The sequence below is a fragment of the Protopterus annectens genome, chromosome 9.part0, assembly GCF_019279795.1.
Source record: "Protopterus annectens isolate FY-2018-M chromosome 9.part0, PAN1.0, whole genome shotgun sequence".
Taxonomy (NCBI): domain Eukaryota; kingdom Metazoa; phylum Chordata; order Ceratodontiformes; family Protopteridae; genus Protopterus; species Protopterus annectens.
Window position 1 is genome coordinate 972,557,706 of NC_056743.1, and position 19,478 is coordinate 972,577,183.

General features: G+C 40.6%; 1 protein-coding gene across 1 annotated transcript in view; it reads right to left on the bottom strand.

Annotated features, from left to right (window-relative positions):
* CS (citrate synthase) overlaps window positions 1–19,478 on the bottom strand; it is a gene marked incomplete in the record, with an annotated part of 801,297 nt that overhangs the window by 571,722 nt on the left and 210,097 nt on the right. Inside the window, 2 exon segments of the mRNA XM_044083715.1 lie at window positions 1,295–1,426; window positions 1,519–1,584. Coding sequence (XP_043939650.1) covers window positions 1,295–1,426; window positions 1,519–1,584 — 198 coding nt within the window.

The following is a 19,478-nucleotide window of genomic DNA, read 5'->3' on the forward strand; positions in this document are numbered from 1 at the left end:
GGTCACAATCCAGTGTTAAAAGATTTCCTTTTCATTCTGGTATGTTACAGCATAGGCTGCCATTTTTACTACAATGACAAAAACTGCAGCACTCTACACTACTGTGTCTTCCTCCTCTGAACCTCTGGATAAGCAAGGAGGTAAAAAGGGAAAAGTGAAACCAAACTAGATTTCAACCTAGAGCTTGGTTAACAAATCCTGACCTCAGCAACCAGAAGACACACTTGCTCAGTACATGTCTGGGTCCCTCAATCACTTCTCCCCCTATAAAGGGCCCAATTTAGGCACCAAAGTTTCTGGTTCAAGTTTAGGCGACAATGACCTTGGTGCTTTTTCCTTTAATAGTTTTATTATCTTCGAACACGTGTTTGGTCTTCAATGCAACTAAAAGAACAAGAGTAACACCAGTTTATCTTTTATGCTCTTAAAAATGCTTGTAAATACTTAGCTCACCTACATTATTGTTAAATTTGGTACAATACTGGTGATTAAATAGTACTGAGACAATCTACTGACAGAAAAGACATTGTAAATTACAGTCGTGAGGGATTCTGATGCCTCCAAAAGCATCTGTTAGAAAATAAAATTCCTTTCACGAAAATTAGAAAAGTTCAAATGTGGCAATGTCAAAGACGGAGACCTAAAAGAGACTGAAACGAGTGAAGTATAGGGGATTGTTACTTCAGAAGAATATAAGAACCAAGCAGGGCATATATGTCTATGCATGATCCAACAATAAGGCTTTAATGCTGCATCCACATACCCTCGAGATATCCAAATTCTAAACTGACCAAAGAACTGGCATCTGCCTTTGTTTAATTCTCAACTTAACGTAAACACAAATTCCTACTACTTAGCTATGCATTCAAAAGTTTATTTCCCAAAACACTGCTATCCTTGCAGGATTGTCAGAGGACAGGATTTTTTTTTAGTTACTTCCTGTACAGAATTAAATGCAATTTATGACTCACTTTTTGGCAGTAAAACACACACACAAAAAAAAGAAACAGTACCTGAAACAATTCTGGGCAATCACAAAAGTTAAAAAGGAACATAATGCTGGAGCTGCATAACAGATCAGCATACTGAAAAGCAATAATTTCCTCTCCTCTTTAGACATAAATGTGAGAACTTCAGAAGAACTTATTCTTACTCTACAGAATAGTTCATATTGCATCTGACAGAAGTAATACTTTCAGTTGTCATTGAGCCGACTAATTTTACTTTAAAGCAGCATATACATTTACGCAATATGAATTTGATGTATTGCAGTTCATTAGCTTAACATGTATACCTGCTCCTGGGTTGGAACCTGTCCAGTCATCAATAACCAGAAAAGCCCTTCAGGTAAAGGTTCTTGTCCACCAGGTGCTTTGGGAAGCAGCTGCTGGCACTCTGGGATACTGTAGCCGCGGAAACGAATACCCTAAACAAGGACAGATAAGGCAATATTAATGTTTGTCACACAAACGGAACTGCAATAAGGAATCAAGTTTGTAACACACTGACAAATATTACCTCATCTGGGTCAAGTACTGATGTTTCATAGACAAGGCCCTTCATACCCCTCATACCGCCATACACCTGGCAAAAGATAAAACAGCAGTTAGCTGACAAAAGCAACATTCGACAGCACTAAGATTTAACCATAATAACTTTTGCAAGAATTCAGCTAAAACTCTAGAAGAGTAAAAGCAAAGCCATTATTATAGCGCTTTTCAGGCCTCCTTGATTTGAATTGACCAAATGAGAATTTTTCACACTACATGCTGCTACTAATTGGGATTCAATATAAAACCATCATAACACAGCGGTGGTCTGAAATTCTGACTTGCAGATTATGTTCACATATGCCAGTTTCTTCTTCTTAGGAACCAAAAGTGAAAATGGATTCAGACACCCTGCCTTGACCATGTAATGCCCCTTAGCAAATCACAACCAAGGGCTCTAGGCAAATGCCAATGCCAACCATGAACTCACTAGCAGAAGTGCAATTAGGTGTGCTAACCTGACAAAACTCAGAACATCTTGGGAAAAGAACCACTTACTGCCCATGCCAAAAACCCTGCCCAAGCCTGCCTGTCCATCTGTATCCTTTACTGACATTTTTCAAGCACTACTGAGTTGCCACTAAAAGAGAGCCAAAACGATGTACTTAAATGTTTTCTTTAATTGTTGACCCACTGCAGCATGTGCAACAGGCTTTAAGGCACTTTTTTTTTTAAAACAGCTCCATCCTGGAAGGTTAGTGATGACTGTGCACAAGTGGTTTTAAAACGTTTACCACAGTAAATGACTAGTACAGTTGTGTACACTTACCATAAATGTAGATGTTTAGAGTGTATTCACTGTTGCAGTCATCACATTTGGGTTATCCTGCCAGGTGTAGTCCTCAGTTGGCCTGAATACCAGAGGCTTAGTATTTCTGAGTCGGTTGCTGTCGCTCCAGGATTGACGTCAGGTCATCAGTGATATAACATCAGGCAGCAAACGCCATTACATCAGTTTTTCTTGCCCTGTCAGGAGCCCCCAAATAGAGAGCTATGCTGGAAGAGCACCACCAGTAGAAAGTTTTTTTGTGTCTTTCGGCTTTTCCCGGTTAGGGGTCGTCACAGCGGAACTCCGGTCTGCTAATGATTGGCAGTTGACTTTTACGTACCGGCTTGCCAGGCCTGACACAACCTTCAACGAAGGTACGCCCATTCACGCTCTAGCTGAGAATCGAATCGGACAGCATCTTACTGTGAGGTGACAACGCTACTGCAGCACCATCACCGCACCACCAGTACATACCAAAAATTCCCTGTAAGGAGAGAGAGAGAGGGAGGGAGAGGGGGAGAGGGAGGCAGAGGGGAGAGGGAGGCAGAAGCAGAGGGGAGAGGGAGAGGGGGGAGAGGAGGGGGAGAGGGGAAAAGTACAGTTTTGTACCTACCATAAATGTAGATGTTCGAGGATCCACATTGCTGCAGTCCTAACTATTGGGGTAGTCCGCTGTCCAGTCGGCCCGAATACCAAAGTATATGGCTGACGCCGGTCAGGGCGCATTAGACTGACGTCAGTACGCCAGGGTACTAATGCGCATGACCGACGTCATATCCTCAGTCTTTTCTTGCCCCAGATGTCAGAAGACCCTGAAAAGCTAAGGCCAAAACCAAAAATTCCAAACATACCTGCACCAAAAATATGTACAATATATACAAAATTACCAGAATATAACCTCACCTACACAACCACCCTTAAACACAGAGGGGAAGGAGGGAGGGTAAATTGGACTGCAGCAATGTGGATCCTCGAACATCTACATTTATGGTAGGTACAAAACTGTACTATGTTCTTCATTCCACATTGCTGCAGTCCTAACTATTGGGTAGAATCCCAAAGCAGAGGTAAGGGAGGCTGGCAAATCATAAGGAAGCAGGAACTGACAACATGCCTTGCAAAATAGCTGTGGCAAAACCAGCCCTAGACTTAGAGTAGAGAGGAAGGTGATAATGCTTAGAGAAAGTATGCACTGAACTCCAAGTAGCTGCCTCCAAAATATCCTTAGTGGCCACCCCTTAGAAATGCTGTAGAAGTGGCAGTAGCCCTAGTGGAATGAGGCCTAATTCCAGCTGGAATCTCCTTGCCATGATGGGAATAACAAAATGCAATGCAAAACCCAATCCACCTAGAAATAGTTTGTTTTGACACAGGCTTGCCCTCGAACTCAAAGCAAAAGAAACAAACAACTGCTGAGACTGCCTAAAATCCTTAGTCCTGCTCAAATAATAACGCAATTGCCTGTGTACATCTAAAGTGTGCAAAATCTTTTCCCCTTTATTTTGGGGATCTGCATAAAAGTAGGCAAATGAATAGTTTGGTTTAAAGCCACACTAGAAACCACCTTAGGCATAAAGGAAGGATTAGTACGTAAAGATACCCTATCCTTATGAAAAATCAAAAGGCTCTACCGCCATAAGGGCCTGCAACTCAGAAACCCTTCTTGCAGAAGTAATGGCCAACAAAAAGCAGTCTTCCATGACAAATATTTCAATTCAGCAGTAGCCATGAGGCTCAAAAGGTTGTAGAGTAAGTTTCTCCAACACAAAATTGAGATCCCAAGCAGGAGTAGGAGCTCTACGTGGGGTCTTATATTCTTTGCCCCTCTAAGAAATTGCTTGAACAAAGGATGCGAAAACAATGGTGGGTCACAATCATAGTGAGCTGAAATTGCTGCAGCATGAATCTTAATGGAAGAGAAAGACAAACCTTTGTCCAATAACTCAGTAAGATATTGAAGAGCCACACTCAAATTAGGCTCAGAAATCTCCAAATTGTTTGCTGCACTCCAAAATAAAAATCTCTTCCATTTTTCTGCGTACACTTTCCTTGTACTAGGTCTTCTGGCTTCCATAATCACATTTAAAACTTGTTGAGGAAGTTGAGACCTGCTGTCTTTCAAAACAGAATATGCCAGGCTGTTAGATGAAGAGATTGAAGCTTGACATTGAGCAGGTGACCGTCCCTCTGAGACAACAGGTGTGGAATCAAGGGTAAAGGCCATGGAGGCTTCCTTACCAGACTCCTCAGTAATGGGTACCAGTGCTGCCGAGGCCAATCTGGAGCTATTAAAATCATCCTTGGCTTGTCTTGTCTGACCTTTAGAAGCACCTTTGGGAGAAGAGGCAGAAGTGGAAAAGCATACACATGAAGATTTTTCCAACTGAAAGAAAGAGCATCCACTTTCCAAGCTGTGTGATGAAACCTCTTTGTGCAAAACTTTGGCAGCTGGTGGTTTAGTGGAGAAGCGAACAGATCTATGTCTGGAGTTCCCCATGACACTGTCAATTTTGAAATACATGAAGATCCAGTTTCCACTCGTGGGGATCCATGATTTGTCTGCTTAACACATCTGCTAAGGAGTTCTGTGCTCCCGGCAGAAACCTTGCCTGAAGAGTTAGTTGCAAGCTGAGCGCAGTCTCCCATAAAATCATTGCTTGCCTGCACAATGGGTAAGAATGTGTTCCCCTTGTTTGTTGATGTACCACATGACAGTTGTGTTGTCTGTTAGAATCAACACCTGCCCTGGAAGAAGTAACTCCTTGAAAGCCATTAATGCAAACTGGACTGCTAACATCTCTTTCATGTTGATATGTAGATGCTGTAGTCTGGCAGGCCACTTGTCTTGTATCCACTTTCCATTTAGATGAGCTCCCCAAGCAATGTCTGAGGCATCTGTCGTTAGAATCTGACTCGCCTCTGGCCGGGTCACAGAGAGTCCCTTGTTTAGGTGACATTCCTGAGCCCACCACAAAAATTCCTTTTGAATGCAAGGTATTATTTGAATGACAGTGTCCAAATCCTGGCAGTGCTGTGTCCATACATTTTTGAGATACCATTGCAGCTTCCTCATATGCAGTTTGGCATTGGGAAGCACCAGAATACAAGATGCCATGAACCCTAAGGCTTGAAGGACTGTCCTTGCAGTCAGCCCGGACTGAAGAGATAGTTGATGGAAGTAACTGGAAAGATTCTTTTGTTTGTCCGGGGTTAAAAAGGCCATCTGGGCTGCTGTATTCAGTCTCACACCCAGAAAGCACATGTCTTGAGAGGGTACTTAGCCAACTTTGATTCGGTCTGAAACTCTGACTTCAGAAACTTTCAGAACACCAACCTGCACTCGCAAAATTGCTTCTGCATCGGACCATGCGGCAAAAAAGACTGAGGATATGACGTCGGTCATGCGCATTAGTACCCTGACGTACTGACGTCAGTCTAATGCGCCCTGACCGACGTCAGCCATATACTTTGGTATTCGGGCCGACTGGACAGCGGACTACCCCAATAGTTAGGACTGCAGCAATGTGGAATGAAGAACATCCAGGACTGCAACAGTGAATACACTAGAACATCTACATTTATGGTAAGTGTACCCAACTGTACTATGTTCTTCGTGTTTCAATGTTGCAGTCATCACATTTGGGTTGATTCCCAAAGCTGAAGAAAAGGGCGGAGGCAGTCAAGACAACCGGGGGCTGGCTAGGATGCCCGGTAAGACTGCAGTGGCAAAGCCTGCCCTGGATTTGGAGAAGATAGGCAGGTGGTAATGCTTGGTGAAGGTATGAACTAATGTCCATGATGCAGCCTCCAAGATGTCCCTGGTGCAGACCCCTCTGAAACAAGCTGCAGAGGTGGAGGTTGCCCTGGTGGAATGTGTCCTGACCCCCTTTGGGGGTGGTTCCCCATGCTGTTTGTAGCAGAAATGGATGCAGTGTGCTATCCATTTGGAGACTGTTTGTTTGGATATGGCCTTGCCCTCTGCCCCTGCTGCGAAGGTGACTAGCAATTGATCAGTTTTTCCAAAAGATTTAGGCCTGTCCAGACAGAATTTGAGTTGTCTGTGCACATCTAGAGAGTACAGATCCCCCCCCCTTGTTGTGTGGGTTAGGAAAAAAAGGTGGGCAAATGAATGGATTGGTTGAAAGCCACACTGGGCACCACTTTAGGCATGAAGGATGGGTTAGTCCAGAGGGAGACCCTGTCAGCATGGAAAATGATGAAGGGCTCTGCAGCCATGAATGCTTGCAGTTCTGATGCTCTTCTAGCTGAAGTGATGGCCAGAAGCAAGGCGGTCTTCCAAGAGAGGAATTTTAAATATGATGAAGCTGCAGGTTCAAAAGGGGGGGTAGGGTAAGCTTTTCCAACAAAAAAGTTAAGGCCCCAAGCTGGGGTAGGAGCTCTACTGAATGGCCATAAGTTGTTAGCCCCTCTTAGGAACTGTTTGATAAGAGAGTGTGAGAAGAGAGGTGGCTCTGTGCTGTAATGAGTAGAGATGGCAGAGGTATGAATTTTAATAGAAGGACAGATCCCTGTGTAGTAGGCCTGATAGGCAATCCAGGATGAGAAGTAGAGAGGACTGTGCCATTCTGGCTACCTTAGCCTGGATCCAGGTGCAAAACCTTTCCACCTTGTCAGTATAGTATTTTCTAGTGCTGGGGCATCTGGCCTCGCACAGAACATCTAGGAATTGTTTGCTTACGCTGGCAGCTTAAGGAGAGGTCAGAGAATAAGCCAGGCTGCCAGGTTGAGGGTCTGCAATAGGGGATGCATGAATTCTCCATTCCTCTGGGTCAGGAGTGATGGGATCTGAGGTAGGTGCCATGGTGGCAGGGGTGACCGGCTGCGCAGCAGTCGGTACCAGTGCTGGCATGGCCAGTATGGGGCAATCAGGATTGCCCTTGGTTTTTCCTCCCTTATTTTGAGCAGTATCCTTGAAATGAGAGGTAGAGGGGGAAATGCATAGACCAAGAGGTTTACCACTGGAAGGCTAGAGCATCAACTGTCCAGGCCTTACTGTGAGGTTCCCTGGTGTAGAATTTGCTGAGCTGATGATTGGAGTGGGAAACAAAGAGGTCCACCTACGGGGTGCCCCATTTCTGGGTTACAAGGGTGAAGGTTCTGTGGTCTAGCAGGTTTCTGCTCAAGCAGTCTGCCACAGAGTTTAGGGAGCCTGGCAGGAATTATGTTGGCAGGCCATGTGCCAAAGGGTCATGGTGAGCCTGTAGGGAGGATAAGAGTGAGTCCCTCCCAGCTTGTTATACCACATCACTGTGGTGTTGTCTGTTTTGATCAGTAGAGGCCCCGGGGAGAGTAGGGGGTCTTGAAAGTTGTCAGGGCGTGCTGAACTGCTAGCATCTCTTTTTGGTTGATGTGCAGATGTACTTGATTTGGGCTCCAATGGCCATGAATGTACCTGCCGTCCAGGTGTGCACCCCAGGCATAGTCTGATGCATCTGCGGTGTGGGTCTAGGCGGCGGGTTTGGAGAAGGGAAGTCCCTCTGTTGTGGTTGCATGCTGCTGTCCACCAAAGAAAATCTTTCCTTAGACAAGGTATCATTGGTATGATAGTTTCCAGGTCTTGACAGTGTTGACACCAAAGGCTTTTTAGGTACCATTGTAGTTTCCTCATATGCAGTCTGACATATGGAATGAGTAGAATGCAGGAGGCCACGATCCTAGAGCTTGCAGGATTTTCCTTGCAGATAACTGGGTTCTGGTGGCTAGTTGAGAGAAGTAGCCTGTCAAGTAGGCTTGTTTTTCTGGAATAAGGAATGCCATCTGAAATGGTGTGTCCAGGCTTGCTCCCAGGAATACAAAGTTTTGTGTGGGGACTAGTTTTGATTTATTTTCGTTGATAGTATACCCCAGGGAGGTCAGTAGGTCCTTTACAAAGGTCAGGTGCTATAACAGCTTTTCCCGACTGTCTGCCTGAATCAGGTAATCGTCCAAGTAGGGTATATTTGAATATTTGTCTGCAAAAAGCAATGATTGAAGCCAGGCATTTTGTGAAAACTCTGAAAGCAGTGGATAAACCAAAGGAATTGCAGAGAACTGAAAATGCATAGATCTGGCCCTGAAACGCAAGTATTTCCTGCAAGATTCCCTGACTGGGGTGTGTAGGTAGACCACTTTTAGGTCTAGGGTGGCTAACCAACATCCTTGGGACAGCATAGGCAGAAGCTGCTGGAGGGTGAGCATTCTGAATTTTGGTATCACCAGAAAGGTGTTTAGAATGGATAGATCGAGGATTGGGCACCAGGTGCCCTCTTTTCTGGGTACCAGGAAGAGTCTGGAATAGAAACCTTGGCCTATCTGTTCTCTAAGAACATACTGTATTGCCCTCATGGAGAGGGGGGAAAGGCCTTCTATTTTGCCTCTGCTCACTGGTTTGGAGGAAGAGCTGGGAACTCTTTTGGGGTTATAGTAGAGTGTGAAAATAAAATATGCATCACTGGGACACTATGTTGAGGACTCATCGGTCATTGGTAATACAGGCCCCAGTTGCTTGCATGGAAGGAGAGGTTTCCTCCTAGGGGCACAAGCAGGTGGGCAGATGTAAGGGATGGAGGTGTAAAGTGATTGTGAGTTCTTACCATAAGGGGGTGGCTTTGCACTTCCTGTTTTTGAAGAGGAGGAACTCCATTACTTAGATCTCTGCATTCCCTGGGGCTGCTTCCCCTGGGTCTGGGCTGAACTGGCCTGGAGGGGGCAGGAAAGGACCAGTGCTTGGAGGGACAATGCCTACCAAGCCTCAGAGGCTGGACCTGTAAAAAGTCTAACTGTCTGCATAGATTTAGCTTTTTCTTCCATCTTTTTTAAGACCTCTTCTGCTTTGGTGTCAAATAAATTGTCTTTGTTCAATGGTTCATCCAATAATTTGGATTTGACATGGTCTGGCAAGATCTGTTCCTTAAGCCAAGCATGCCTTCTAAAAACAGAACCAGTGACTGCTGCCCTGCAACATTCTTCTAGGGCGCCAAAGCCACATTGCAAGATGTGTTTAGTAACTTGACTTGCAGAATGCATTAGCTCTTGTAATTCTTTATTTTCTGCACAAGCAGGAAAGGAAGAGGTTTGAGGAGTTCCATGGTATGTTGCTGATATTTCAGCATGTGGAACTGGCAATTTAAAGCTCTAATAGCAAGAGTAGCAGAGGTGTATACTTTTTTACTCCATCTGCCTAAAGCTTGGGAATCCCTGTCTGAGGGGGTGGGATTCTTAGCTGAGGTTGCTTTAATGCCTTTAGGTCCTTGAGAGATGACCTTTGGGTTAGCAGTAGGATTTTTGAAAAGGAATTTGTGAAAGTCAGGGACTCTGTAGTACCTGTCAAGTTTTCTGGGAGCAGGAGGAAGGGTGGCAGGAGTCAAACTGGATTCCATAAAAACATCATCCGCAATATCCAGGACAGGAGGAATGGCCAAAGGTCTGTGCTGTGGTAAATCTAAGAATTCAGAGTCTCTTTTTTGACTGAGGATAGTCCTGACATTCCCACTGGAAAAGCTCTCAAAGTACGAAGGATTTCCCCAAATGAAAAATCCTCGGGTGGAGAGGCAGAAGGAATGGATTCCTCTGCATCAGAATCCTTATAAGCAGAGAGGGGTTGCATGTCTTCATATTCAGAAGCATCAGAGTCATCGGACTCCTGTTCAGATAAAACTACTGGGGACAAGTCTCTTTCTTTTGGAAGGGATAGCCTGGCTTCCCTTAAATAGGCATAATAAGGTCTTCCGCCATTTTAAGCATTTGAGATTGAGGCAAGGAAGCAGGTGCCTGAGCTTGGGTCGTTGGTTTTTTGGGAGTAGTTCGTACCCTGGGCCTTAGAAACTCAGTAGTTTTAGAAAGAACTGAAGACGCGCAAAAAGAAGTTTGTCTGTGTCGAATATCAGTAGTGCAAAGTACTTGCTTGGAAGCCGGTGCCTGCTCAGCGGCTCCAGACCCATCCAAGGTAGAGACATCCACAGCATCCTTTGTCGAAGAAGGGTCGCACGGCATACTGGACTCCAAAAGGGTCTCGGTAGCGGCATGTGAATCCACAGAAGTGGGCATCAGAAAGCACCTCATGGAGGACCGGAGAACTGACTACTAGCTTAGCGGAAGTCTCGTTGGCAGTTTTGGACCTGTGCGGTCTGTCTTTATCCTTACGTTTTTTCAGAAGATTGGTAATCAGATGGCTTACCGAAGCAATATCGGAATTCGAGGACTGAGCAAAAATATCTAAGTACAATAAGGGCCAGACTACGTATAGTTCTGGTGTTGAACAAAGCACAAAAGCGACAGCGAGGGACGTCGTGGTCTGGGCCTAAACAGGTGACGCAGTAAGAATGAAAGTCTCTCTGTGGTATTTGCTTTCCACAGGCGAGACAATTGTTAACTTTTTCTGACATCGGTTAGAGCAAGAAAAAAAGGATCCCCAATGGGGTACTTAGTTTTAGAAGACTTAACTTCAATTCGGAAATGAAAACTCAGGTAGCGGCCAACCGGCACTCGTGCAAACTGCTTCCGCTTCGGGCTCCTCGGCAAGAAAGACTGATGCAGTGAAGTTGGCTGTCTGATTTTATACTACTGATGACCTGACGTCAGTCCTGGAGCGACAACAGATGCAGAAATACTAAGCCTCTGGTATTCGGGTCGACTGAAGGCTACCAGTGGCAGGATAACAAATGTGATGACTGCAACAGTAAAACACGAAGAACATCTTCTGTTACTTTGTTCAGCTCTTGTTTTTTTGTCTTTCAGCTTTTCCCGGTTAGGGGTCGCCACAGCGGAACTCCGGTCCGCTAATGATTGGCAGTAGATTTTCACGAACGCCAAGGTGCCAGCTTGAAGTCCAACCTTCAACGAAGGTACGCCCACTTACGCATGTCTTTCAAACGCCACCCAACCGCGGGGAGGACATGCAGACTCCACACAGAAGGCACTCCCCGCACTCCAGCAGAGAATCGAACGGGAGAACCTCTTGCTGTGAGGCAACAACACTACCACTGCACCACAGCAGCTTGATTTCTTGTAAGAATTAAAAATGGAATTCCACACAGATGTACCGTATTTCCGAGCATACTACCATAAGAGGTCTAAGCAGTTACTCTAGAAATTGACAGCACTTCAGTGCAATCAGTATCAGGAAAGGATACACACCATTCTAACAAAATGAACTAATTTGCATTACAAAATAAGAATCATCTGCAAAAGACATTAACTTTACAAGGGCAGGATGGGCATCCCGTGCAAAACTGACGCCAAGTAAACAGTACCAATAATTATACAAAGCCTATTTATCTTCAAAAATGTAAACTGGTTGTTCATTTCTGGATTACAAATAGAGTATTACTCATGGGAACAAATCCATTTCAAAGATATTTTTTTCAGAGAAAGTGGTGCATTAGCCATTTTTCAGTAACTGCAATAATTTGTTTTCAAGTTATTTAATAAAACGTAAGAGTTCTTCAGTCTATTGCAGGTAACAGACTAATTTACTTTAGTACGTAATGGGTTTCTCATACACAGCAGTAGTCTGAAGAATTCCCACAACATTTGGAAATGAAGTGAATTACAATCCTTAACCTACCAAACTGCCAGGAAATGCGTAATATTGTTGTAATGTGCTAGAGCAGTTATCTACAAAGGCAGATGGATGAAAGGTAAATCAGCACACCATTCCAGGAAACTCACATCAATCAGAAGTCTTATTATACCCTTTTCAAGTAACATTATAGTAAGACATTTCAACTAATATCATTATAGGGGGCGGAGCCTGAATGGCTAACTGAAAGTAGCAGTATTTTAGAGCTCCATATAACTAGTTAAATAAGACAGGAAAAAATACATTTTTTTCTTCAAAGTATAAAATCTTATAGATAAAGGACTAATTTACATAATTAGAAACTTTGGTGATGTTTTAAAAATAATTTCCTGTCAAAAAGCTTGGGAGATATATTCAACTGTTAAAATGAGCAATTCAAAAAATTCTCACCAGGATACTGCCCTAAAGAAGGAACTACAACAGATGGCATCTACCCTGCAGGAGTTGTCTTTGAAGATGGATGATTTTAAAGAGAACCTGGAAAATCTTAAAACAAGCAGTCAAAAACAGGCAGACACCCTCTAGGAAATGCTACACCACCACCAGACAAGGATAACAGGAATAGAGGTTTCTCTAAATGACTTAGAAATCAGACTTGAGGAAGAGGAAACACAGAAAGAACTACTTCGTAAACAAAACACTTGGTTGGTTAATAAAGTAGATGACTTGGAAAATAGGGAGAGGAGAAATAACATCAGGATTTTCGGATTAACTGAAAACGCAGAAGGTGAGGATATTATTTCCTTTTTGTCAAGCTGGATCCCTGACTTTTTTAATCTAAAAGAAGGACTTTCCTTTGGCATTGAAAGGCCACACAGAGCTCTTGAGAAACCTGCCACTAACTCGAGCTCTCCTCCTAGGTCAATAATTATCAAATTTCTTTCATACTCGGGACAAGGAACGGATTTTAAGATCTGCTTGGAGGAAGGAACCTCAAATATAAACAGAGCCTGATAAGATTTGATAACAACTATTCATCTAGAATAATGGAACAAAGGAAAAAAAGTGTGGCCAATGATAAAGTTTCTGAAACAAAACAACATCAAGGCACAACTTGCATATCCAGCTAACACAAGAATACTGTATGCCAACAAGATGAGGACTTTTGACTTAGAGGAAGACTCTTCATTTATTAAAACTAATAATGTGATTACTTTACCAGAAGATATGGATTGGGTTTCTCTCAAGAGAACAAAAGAAAATGTCTGGACAGATATCAAAAAGAAGAAGCAAAAGACTGATACTGTTACAGCCATATCTCTAAGCATCTACTATGATTATGAATTGTTTTAACATTACTTTAAAGGACCAATTTTACTGCTTGGATTTTTAAAACAAAGGTAACCAACTACTGGAATCTTTATATGTTTTGAAATTAGATGACACGAGAGTTTTCACATTACCTCAGGTATGTAAACAGGGTACTTTTCTTTCAAAGAAGGAGGGTTATATAGCACATAAAATATTTATACTGTAAATCAACATACATAGTATATGTGCATTTTCTCTTAATTTTCTCTTTTCTTTCTCTTTTTTTCTCATTATTCATTTTAACTGCATCGTGTCTCCCTTTCTAAATTCTGCTCTATTTACTATACTAATACAGTCTGTATATATTTAATAACTCACTATCTATACATACATAAATAATAGTCTAAAATAATCTAGTTTTAAGGTAGACTAATTGGAATAGTGAACTTAATTATTACATTAGATTAATGATGGTCACTGTTATGCTTATTGGGGACATGTTCGTGATCAACTCTGAAATGTTCCATTCATGTACATTTGTCCTTTGAATTATTTCCTTTTAGTATTAACAAAAACAAAAAAAAAAGGAGGGAGAAATGTACTGTTGGTCAAGAAAAGTGAACCTTTCTTCACATTACTGTTGCTATGGCAATGCAAATAGAAACAGTTGCTGCAGTTTCTAAGGACACTGTGAATCTGCAGTTTCTAAGGACACTGTGAATCTGCTAAGTGCATTTAGCCTCACAGATAAAGAAACATTAATGTTGTTTAGTTATTACAATGAAAAACAACCTAAATAAGGTAAAATAAATACACAATAGGATTATTTGCAAATATTTCATGATTTATCCTCACAGGATTACATATTCCTGGAAACACAACTGAAATGTTCCCAAAGTACATGGGCACTGAAATGTAGCTGCTTGTTTAAAAAGTATTACTCACTTTAAACATGCTGACAAGCTGTCTGCACTGTAAAAGTTACATTTTATATGTTACTTGAAATTGTCAGTCTCTAAAGCATATGAAAATATACATTACTTTTTGCAACATGTTATCTTTGCAGTTACCTCACACACTGTACAAACTCACTTGGTAACTGATAGCTATCCATTAAAAATATCAGTTTAAATATTAAATGTGCCCCTGACATGCTATTGACATTTTGACAAAATATAATGTGAACTGTAAAATGAATGACTTGTAAGAAGTGAAGTAATGTATAGATTTCAAAGACAGTTTTTTTTTTTCAAAAAAGACAGTTCTTGACACTACACTAAAAGTAAAAATATATATTCACAAGGAAGTATTGAAATGTTTTAGTCTTCCAGTTAAATAGCTTACTGTCAACATTTTGTGATATCAGAAAGTTTGAATATCTAGGAACTTACTATTCTTTGTCTTTATAATGATTATTAGACAGATGTTAGAGACTTCTTAGTTTAATGAATTGTGACATATGTTTATGATGAAAAGTGGACTGAATTACTCGCATTGGACTACACCATTCCTGGAAACTCAAATGAAATGCCCCTAAATTACTTGTGAATTTAAATGAAACTGACTGATTAATAAGCATAACTTACAACCTGAATCCATAAGCTATCTGCTCTATATACGCTACATTATATGTGTCACTTGCACAAGTCTCTAGAGCATACGAAAAAATACATACTTTTGCAACATGCTATATTTGCACTAACCATACATTCTAAACTCAATTGGCAACTGACAAGTTATTTGAAACATCAGTCTAAATATTAATTGTGCCCTGGAAATATTGTTGCTGTTTTGACAAAACAAAACCTGAATTGAAAAAGAAATGACTTGAAGTGAAGTATTGTACAGATTTCAAAGACAGCTATTGACACTACAATACAAGTAGAAATGTATACATGCAAGGAAAAATTTGAATGCTTTGTACTTTTAGTTAAAATAGCTTATTGTTAACGTTTTGCTTTATCAGAAAATTTAAAGAGCTAGGAAATTATTTCTAATTTGTCTTTATAATGTTTACTAAAGTGATGTTAGTCACTGACTTGTTTAATGGACTGCGAGTCATGTACAAGACGGGCTACTGAATGTTATTTCTGTTTACCTAGGTTTGCTGAATTTCTTTTATTAGTACCGATTTAAAACAAGGGAAAGAAAGGGAAGGGAAATCTGTTTTTGGTCAAGGGAGGAGAGGCTTAAGAGTATTTTAACTGCCCCGAGAACTCTCTAAGATGCTCTAAATACTATTTGATTAATACTTACTTAAAGGTAAGTCTTGATTATCATATAGGTACCTTCACATTCTTTCTAAACCTGATGTAATTACCCATTCTGGAAGCAGGAGGTGCCCTATGCAGGATGGGAATTGTCTGGGTGATCATAGTTCATTCTTAGACTCTGCTTTGTAAATCTATAAATGTGTAAAAGCACGGCAAACTAGAATGAAGGGCACCTCTACTCTGAGTCTGGATACCATTGATAAGCCATGTCTTTTCATAAGTGTAAGTTGAAGTTGGTGAGCTGAAGAGTGGGAAAGTAAAGGAAGACAGTACACCTACAGTAAATTCATATTTCATTGGCAATAACTCATCGTCTCCTGTAGAGTCCTTTTAGTCAAATTATTTTAGTAATAATCTATTTGTTGTTGGCTTATTTAGTGTATTCTCCGCTGTTGCATTTAATTTATCCAAAATGACATATCTGACATTTTTGGGATCTCTTAAGGGTAACTAAATATTGGATATTATTTAAGCCAACATAATAATTGTTTACACTACTAACATTCCATCCGGATATATAAAATACTATAGAACAATAACAGAATAATATAGAATTTCATATCTCTTAAGAAAATTCTCCATATAATAATTTAACATATGGAGCTCAGCTGATATTGTTGGTTAAAGGTATGAGTGATAATCCAATAGATATATCTTTATCTACTGGATTAGGAATGATTTTCATTCCATGTTTAATGGAAAATTCATATTTACTTGTATTTGATACTTTAGACAATGTTTTATAGAAGTACTTTTTTTAAAGCCTGACCAGAATTTTACCCTACTTATATTTAAAGAAAGAAAGAACATTAAATTACAATCCCAAGTTTACACACACAAAAATAACATCCAATGTTATCAGAGAATATAGTACAACTACTATAATCAAAATAAAAAAAGCAAAACTTTTCTTCCAACAATAACTTGAAATGGATTTAACATTCTTATCATTAAATACAAATGGCTTAAATAATGCAAATAAAAGATCAAACTTGCTAAAATATTTAAATCTAAATAAGGCACTAGTATTTCTCCAGGAAACGCATTTTAAGACTAATGATAGCTTTATTTGGAACCCTAAGGACTATACAGTCTTAGCTCAATCCTCCTATAGAACAAAGACAAAAGGAGCAACAATTCTCTATAAGAAAAACAATCACTCCAAAAATTATTTATAAATATGAAGATGAAAAGAAGGTCTACTAGCATATATGTTATAATTAAATTTCATAACAGAATATGGACCTTAGCTAATCTATATTGGTGCACAGGAAATGGAGCAGGAACGGTAAAAACGCCTAGATTTTATTTCCAACAATTCTAATGGAAATCTTATACTGGGAGGAGAAGTTAATTGTACCTTAGAAGCTTCTGAAACCGCAAAGAAGTCTTTTCGCATAGCAACTATTTCAAAATCCTTAAAAAATGGATTGATTCATTTCACTTAATTGACGCTTAGTAAAAGATGATAAATCCTTATTTTCCCATAAAGAGCATCGATTTGGAACACAAACCAGAATAGACAAATTATTCGTAGTTCAAGATTTACAAACAAAAATCCTCAATTTTTCAATAGTTCCATGCCCCTTCTCAGTTCATGACTCTCTGATAATGAAGCTCCAAATAGAGTTTAAACCTTTAATCCGCTCAACTAGAATTCCATCCTATATCACGAAAATTAAAGAATTCACACCCTGGATGTTGTCATAACTACAATTATTTCTTGAAATTAATAATACAACAGAAATCAGTAGAGTCATGGTTTGGGACTCATTAAAAGCGTATTTATTTGGTAAGACCCTTAGCTGGTACAAAAACAAAGTTAGAGAGTGGGAATCTGAATCATTAGACTTGAAAACCAGACTCTTGACAACAAAATCTAAAAAAAATCAGAATTGTCCAGAATTCAAAAAACAAATAGCGGAATTAAATAAAAAATAAAATTAAATTCTAACATGCAAAACTTGTCTAGCCTTGGAAAAATTAAAAATAAACTCATTAGCCACCTCCCCCAGATATCTACATAACTTGTCTACAAGAATTAAAATACAATCTAAAGCAAATAACATTAGTAGTACGTATCATGAAAAGAAATATCAGATACAGGAGACATCCTCGAAGCATTTCTGTTCCATTATATGGAACACTTCAAAAAAGAAGATTTAGATACCAACCAAATAAACTTAGATACAAACCTTATCAATATAAAAAAAAATTCCCGAAAACTTAAAACTAGACCTACAAAAAACTATATCCCACAAAGAAATTGTCGACAAGATAAAAAAGTAAATCTAACAAAGCTCCAGGGATAGATGGCATAATTTCGGAAATTTACAAAAACTCTTCCCTTCAACAGTAATCTCCCTTTTTCATAAAACTTTGCTAGAAGTCCAGTCAGAAGCAAAAATACCACCCTCATGGAAATATTCTCTCATAACACTAATTCTAAAAACTAATAAACCAACAGATCTTTGCACCTCATAAGACCTATATCGTTACTGAATAAAGATGACAAAATATTCATGTCAATACTAGCTAACAATGAAAATCCCACTTTCAAAGACAATTAATAACGATCAAACTGGATTTTTATATAAAGTACAGTTTTGTACCTACCATAAATGTAGATGTTAGAGTGCTAATACAGCTGCAGTCATAACAGGTGGGTTCTCCTGCCGTCAGGCGGGTCCTCGGTCGGCCGAATTCCAAAGTCTAGGTCCGGCGTCAGTTGTCATCGCTTCTTCCCTGACGTCAGTGCGACAGGGGTATAAAGGAGCCAGCCGACGCCATTTTCTTCAGTTTTTCTTACCCCAGATGTCAGGTGCCCCCAGAAGGAAGGCAATACATAAATTTGTGTAATAATGCAGTGCTATATAATCAAAATACAGTAGTTGCAAGCAAATACATCATAAATGAATACCCCAATCAGTTTGTATGAGGATGTGTTAGCCTATAGGCCTGTACCAAGAGGGGAAGGAGGGAGGGAAACCTGGACTGCAGCTGTATTAGCACTCGAACATCTACATTTATGATGGGTACAAAACTGTACTATGTTCATCGTGCATACAGCTGCAGTCATAACAGATGGGTAGAATCCCAAAGCTAAGAAAGGGGTGGTAGGCACTAGGTGGAACTAGGAGGAGCCAGAATGCCCTGCAAGACTGCAGTGGCAAAGCCTGCTCTAGATTTGGAGTATAATGGTAGGTCGTAGTGCTTGGAGAAGGTATGCACAGAACTCCAAGTGGCTGCTTCCAAAATATCCTTGGTAGGAACTCCTCTGAGGAAGGCTGCAGAGGTGGCTGTGGCCCTGGTGGAATGAGTTCTAATGCCTGTAGGTACAGTTTTGCCATGAAAGGAATAGCAGAAGCGTATGCAGTGGGCTATCCATTTTGAGACTGTCTGTTTGGAAATTGGCTTTCCTTGAGCTCCTACCACATAGGCCACAAAGAGCTGTTCTGATTTTCTGAAAGGCTTTGTTCTGTCCAAATAATAACGCAGTTGTCTGTGGATGTCCAAGGAATGTAGTAATCTCTCCCCTTTGTTTTGAGGATTAGGATAAAAAGTACGTAAATGTATGGCCTGATTTAAAGCTACCCTGGATACCACTTTAGGCATAAAGGACGGGTTGGTTCGTAAGGAAACTCTGTCCTGATGGAAGATGATAAAAGGCTGGACAGCCATGAGAGCCTGTAGTTCTGAAACTCTACGAGCTGAGGTGATAACCAGAAGGAAAGCTGTTTTCCAGGACAAATATTGCAAATCTGATGAGGCAGCTGGCTCAAAGGGAGGCAAGGTCAGTTTTTCCCAAATGAAGTTAAGATCCCAAGCAGGTATTGGTTGTTTCCTTGGAGGTCTTAAATTCTTAGCCCCTTTGAGGAACTGTCTTAAGAGAGGGTGAGAGAATAAAGGTGGATCAGTGCTGTATTCTGCAGAAATGGCTGAGACATGGATTTTGATGGTGGAGAAAGTCCTGCTTAGCAGTTCAGCCAAATACTGTAGTATTTGAGGTAAATTCAGTTTTCCAGGATCCTGGCCCTTTTTCTCATTCCAGACAC